The 5,632-nt window shown below is 35.6% G+C and overlaps 1 protein-coding gene across 1 annotated transcript; it reads left to right on the top strand.

Moving 5' to 3' along the window:
* Window positions 1-382: 382 nt before the first annotated feature.
* LOC105701896 (mitogen-activated protein kinase 1) lies at window positions 383-4,049 on the top strand (the record flags this gene model as incomplete). Its single annotated transcript, XM_012429038.2, is given in 7 exon segments — window positions 383-509; window positions 589-699; window positions 878-1,129; window positions 1,255-1,422; window positions 2,395-2,583; window positions 2,699-2,882; window positions 3,152-4,049. Coding segments are annotated over 6 exon segments (973 nt in total), but the record flags the coding sequence as incomplete, so codon positions are not given.
* Between the last annotated feature and the right edge of the window lie 1,583 nt (window positions 4,050-5,632).

Here is a 5,632-nt window from a genome sequence, read left to right on the forward strand (position 1 = left end):
AATCTGCACCTATGTCGTTATGCTTAAAGAACATTACAGAGATAATGTCTATACTTTGATTGTTATATGTAGTAGACTTGCTATCAAAATTTGTAAAATATATGAATTGGTCATACTTTATTATAGTATGGTTAAATTTTAATCAGGAAACTCGGTTGAGTTTCGTACCAAATATATACACACTTGCATATATAATAATAATTCGCAATTACATACACATTTCTTGAGCTGTTATTACTAGTCAACTCCAAATTAAAAACTTTTGGAAATTTTTGGAACTGACAATGTTTCAAATTGTTTGAAATTAAAGTATAATTTCTAATACAACTAATGTTTTAAAAACTAAAGGAACATTTTGGATTGACATTATTTTTTCTTACAGGTCTGCATATGACAATGTGACGAAAACGAAAGTAGCTATTAAAAAAATTTCTCCCTTTGAACATCAAACTTATAGCCAAAGGACATTAAGGGAAATAAAGATTCTTACGAGGTTCAAACATGAAAATGTAAGGGACTTTGTATATAAGTTCATAGACCAGAGGTCAGTAATATTTGATAATAAATCAAAATACTCTGCTATTTTAGATAATAGATATAAGGGACATACTAAGAGCACCAACCATAGATCAAATGAAGGATGTCTACATAGTTCAATGCTTAATGGAAACAGATCTTTATAAATTACTCAGATCCCAGGTAATTAATCGATGCTAGTACTTCTATTTTAGGCAAGATGTTAGATGAATGTTCTGTAATGAAAGTATTGAAAACTAGATTTTGTTTTCTTACATTTTACAACGAATCATAAAATGCTATCGAAGTTTAGGTGCTTCGTGTAACTATTAATAAAGGTTTAATGAGTTAATATTTACAGGCGATCAGTAATGATCACGTATGTTATTTCCTTTATCAAATTCTCCGAGGGTTGAAGTACATCCATTCGGCGAACGTGCTGCATAGAGACCTGAAACCAAGCAATTTGCTTTTAAACACCACGTGTGACCTTAAGATTTGCGATTTTGGTTTAGCCAGAGTTGCAGATCCGGAACACAATCATGCTGGTTTCCTCACAGAGTACGTCGCCACGCGATGGTACAGAGCGCCAGAAATTATGCTCAATTCTAAGGTAATATAATTGTCTATCTTAAATTGATATTGTATCTTTATTTTTACATTTCTCTTTACATTCTATTTATTTTTCTTTAACTATAAGATAATGTGTAGATTTAATAGTATCTTTTTTGTACGCAGGGTTACACGAAGTCAATTGACATTTGGTCGGTGGGTTGTATTTTGGCGGAGATGCTGTCGCGGAGAGCAATCTTTCCAGGCAAACATTATTTAGATCAACTTAATCATATTCTTGGTATTCTTGGATCACCCTCACCAGAGGATTTCCAATGTATAATTAATGAAAAGGTATGTCCCTTGAATTATTACATCTTCACTGCCTTTTGTATACAGGGCAAGGAAGGGTATGATGATGAAATTAAAAATTCAGACCTTAGCTTTAATTTAGATTACGTTTTCATCGTTATTTAACTCATCGTTATTTAACAGATTTAAATCGAAGGTGCTACTAATTTGTTTATTCTTGATGTAAAGTATATTATTGAACAATTATAAGTTCATTGCTCGTATATAATTGAAGGTCTGAAGATTGTGCTACAAACTTATTGTCCCATACATATTTAATATTATAAGGGAAAAGGTATTTTGAGCCTTTGAAAAATAGAAAGGGTTTAAATTTTAAATAGAGCTTCGGGGGAAATAATTAATTACCTTTGTTAATAGATATTCCATTAGATACTAACCAATTGTCTTGATCAATAAATATTCTGCTAGACATGTATATAACGAAATTAATTTCGTAAATATCAGTTGAGTCATTTCAGTCCAAGCAGCTTTCCTGTACTCATGTTTATACTATTATACGGTCAAAAAGTAAACCATTATGTTTGTTATGCATTGTATATTTCATATTAAATTCGTTAACTTCTTGCATCGATATTTGATTATTGCCTACAAAGGCCACATGTACTGATTCCAGTTCACTTTTAAGGAAAACAAAGGATACATTGCATTTCATTTTGTCCAATTTCAATAAGTATTAGTTCATTAAAACTACCGATTTATCAATAATTAAAGACGATATTAAGTTGTAACATATAGAACATTGTTGATTGATAATCAAACGGCAAAAAATTCAGGGGACATGACTCCAAAATGAGGGGTTAAAATATGCACTAATCTGTTGTTTATTATTGTTTAAGATTCACATAAAAAATAATTACCTACTATTGAAGATTTCTATGCTATACCGCTTATTGTTTTCCGCAATTGTTCATTAGCATTTTGTGCATTATTTTTAAAAGTCTATTTTTTGTACAGGCTCGAAGTTACCTGCAGTCATTGCCCTACAAACCGAAGGTCCCCTGGACAAGTCTATTTCCTGACACGGATCCAAAAGCGTTAGACCTCCTGGATAAAATGCTAACGTTCAATCCGCATAAGCGTATTGTCGTGGAAGATGCTCTAGCGCATCCTTATTTAGCAGAATATTACGATCCGGCCGATGAAGTAAATGTCAACTACTTTAACTAAATAAGCTTAGTTGTTGAAAAAGAACACATTCTTTAAAGTTTAAATATTAAAACCTTAGTGACAATTTCTTTAATTTATCCGATTTTTACAGCCCGTTGCGGAAGAACCTTTTAAGTTTGACATGGAGCTGGATGATCTTCCAAAGGAGACCTTGAAACAGTATATCTTTGACGAGACTATACTTTTTCAGAAGAATCATGAAGAGAATGCTATGTAGTCTACTGGTACTTACATGCAATACTTTAACGGTGGTATGGAAGAATCAATTGATCCACGTGAGTCGATGTTACAGTTTCTTTATGTGCTTAGTAACTTTAAGACTTAATGATTCGGTACCTAGTAACATAGGTTGCAGAGTATAAGAACAATTTATCTTGTAATGTCAATGAATTTTACCATAGCAACTGATTACCAACAGTTAGTCTAATGATTTTCGCAGACGCCATTCATTGGACGATATTTTAATGCTTAAGCGACAAGAAATGGGTTTCACGCTAACTTCGAAATTCAAGGATCATAAACAGAGATTATTTCCTTATTTCAGCAAGAATTGTCTGGCTACATGGACATCAAAGCAGGAGAAGAAGCGAAGGGATTATCGGTCGGCACGGACAGACTTCCCAAAGGTACCTGGTACGAATAAAAGAAAGAAGACGCATATTGGTCGCGTAGAAGGTTAGTTGGGCAGTTGGCTGCGATCAACGTCAAGTGGATCGTGGCCCAACTAGGTGACACCCGACTTGACTGGCGCGACTCACGCACTTGTACATTCGCATGACTACAACCGAAATACAATGATTCTCTTCTCGTCACGTAAGCGCATAATAACTGAATTTGTACGATATGATTTCTATTTATCCCGGAACTAGTTGGGTCTACACTAAGTTATGTCGATTTATCATTATCATAATCGCCGTCGTAATACCGTCTGTGATTTATTTCCCGAGTTAACGGCACGATCGCAAGTCTCGCGATCCGTGTCAGTCGAGGGATTTCTGGACAGTGGTCGGAGAACTGGCCCTGGAATCGTCGAGTGCGTCATTAAGCTCTAACCGATCAACGACGTACTTGAGGCTTGAGTTTCACCGATCGGTCGGCCCTCGAGCACTCGGTTCTTTCAAGTCAACCCCATTTTCAAAGCCGAAGCCGTTGAAACTAAAGGTGTCTTTTAACGACAGCAAGATATTGTTACTACAAATCTGTCAAAGCGTAACTGCTAAAAGTATAGAAAGCCCCGAAGGATCTACCTACTGTGCCGTTTTCAACTTATTGTCGGACCTCTCTGTGTACAGTGAGGCAAAGCGTACTATCTCCTTGTACGGAACTTGAAAATGAGGTGTTAACGGAGCGAAAACCTCGATTTTAATCTCGCTCACGGAAATTGGGACTTACAAAATGATATCTCAATTACCTGCACGATAGAGAAGTAACAGGTGAACAATACCGTTGAAAGACGACAGAATTCCGAAATTCTATTTTGCATTCCTGTACTCTGCCACTACTGAAACTTATCACCAATATATCGCTGATTCTTCCTGCAAAATGTACAAATGAATGTATGTGATTGTACGTGGCTCTTCTTTGAAAATCGTTGTAAAATTGTCATCTTTCGTATCTACTTGAGATTTATCTACTGTCCAATGAATTCCGACGTCCGTAACTTCGTTACAGTGTAACTCATCGATTGGAAACAAAGTAATATTGAAAAACGACACGAGTCTGAATAGTAAATAAATAGAGGGGTCCAAACGTATTACTTATCGTGTACCATGATCGCCCGTAGTTTTGGGGTAATACCAACGTAGAAGGAACATGAATTAGGGCTGTAGGAGTATGGTTCCCAAGTGTACCAAAGATTTTCTGTAGTTCCCCTTACTGAGCATTCTAGTCTCCGATAAAGTTTTTAAATTCACCAGCGGCCGTTGAAACGTAGCACACGTAGAGCAGTTTTGAATTCAAACGAGAACGGAAAGCAAAGTTATACTACTTGGAGATTGAAGAAGTTCTTTAAACGCCTGTTGCACCTGACGTCAATTTATAACTCCATCCCGGTACTTACACTACGTACTTTGCGGTGTGACGGATAATTATGAGCCAAACTAGGTTGAAGTCCAATGAGTGCCGCACAATGTTGTAGTAACAATACCAATGCCGTTGTTTGCAGATTCCTTTGTGTGTAAATATGTGCTTCAGAGAGCCGTGGAGTTTCTAGTTAGTGTCCAGTTCTCAGGTTAGCTAGAAATGTTTTTTCATTATAGAAGCAATATCAAGTTACACAAAAGCGACAATACTCCTTGTTAGAGACCTAGTATGAGACTCTAAAACATCACAGTTATAAAAAGACATAATTAAAGATAACTTTGTCCATTTCTTTTAAAAATTTATCTATACAATTTATTGGATGGATCGATTGGAAGAATTATTAATTCTTTGCGGTCGAACCCCGGCATATTCCCGACAAGGTCACTATGCCTACAGGAAATACGACTGCAAATAATTAACAATAAGTAACACCGGACTTTAACCCTAGGTCATATATGAACAACTCATATGAGGTCGAAACGCAAATTTTAGATAATGACTAATCCACTTCAAACCTGATATTTATTAGCTGGGTTCCATAAGCTAGCTATAGGTGATATCGCTACCCAACTGTATTACAATAATGTGTTTTAACACGACAACAATCATAAGTGCAACATTTTTCGCTTTAAGGGGATATGAAAGAGGCATCTCAAGAGCCAATCGTTCATGAAACTTATTTCCGAACTGGGTGTGCCTAATCGTTTCAAACTTTCCAACGTTAACGTGGAGGCTATAAGGAAGGTCCTGGCACCCATGAAATTTCATTTTTTTTTACAATTTTGAAAATATCTAAAGAAATTTTTGAAAAATTGAAAATTCATGAGTTTCAGGACCTTTCTTGTACCCTCCGTATTTATATTGTAAAGTTTGAATCGATTCGGTACATCCAGTTTAGAGAAAAGTTTCATAAGTGAGACCTCTTTGACGCAACTTTTACATC

The sequence above is a fragment of the Orussus abietinus genome, unplaced genomic scaffold (assembly GCF_000612105.2).
Source record: "Orussus abietinus isolate OABI.00-Male unplaced genomic scaffold, Oabi_2.0 scaffold720, whole genome shotgun sequence".
Taxonomy (NCBI): Eukaryota; Metazoa; Arthropoda; class Insecta; order Hymenoptera; family Orussidae; genus Orussus; species Orussus abietinus.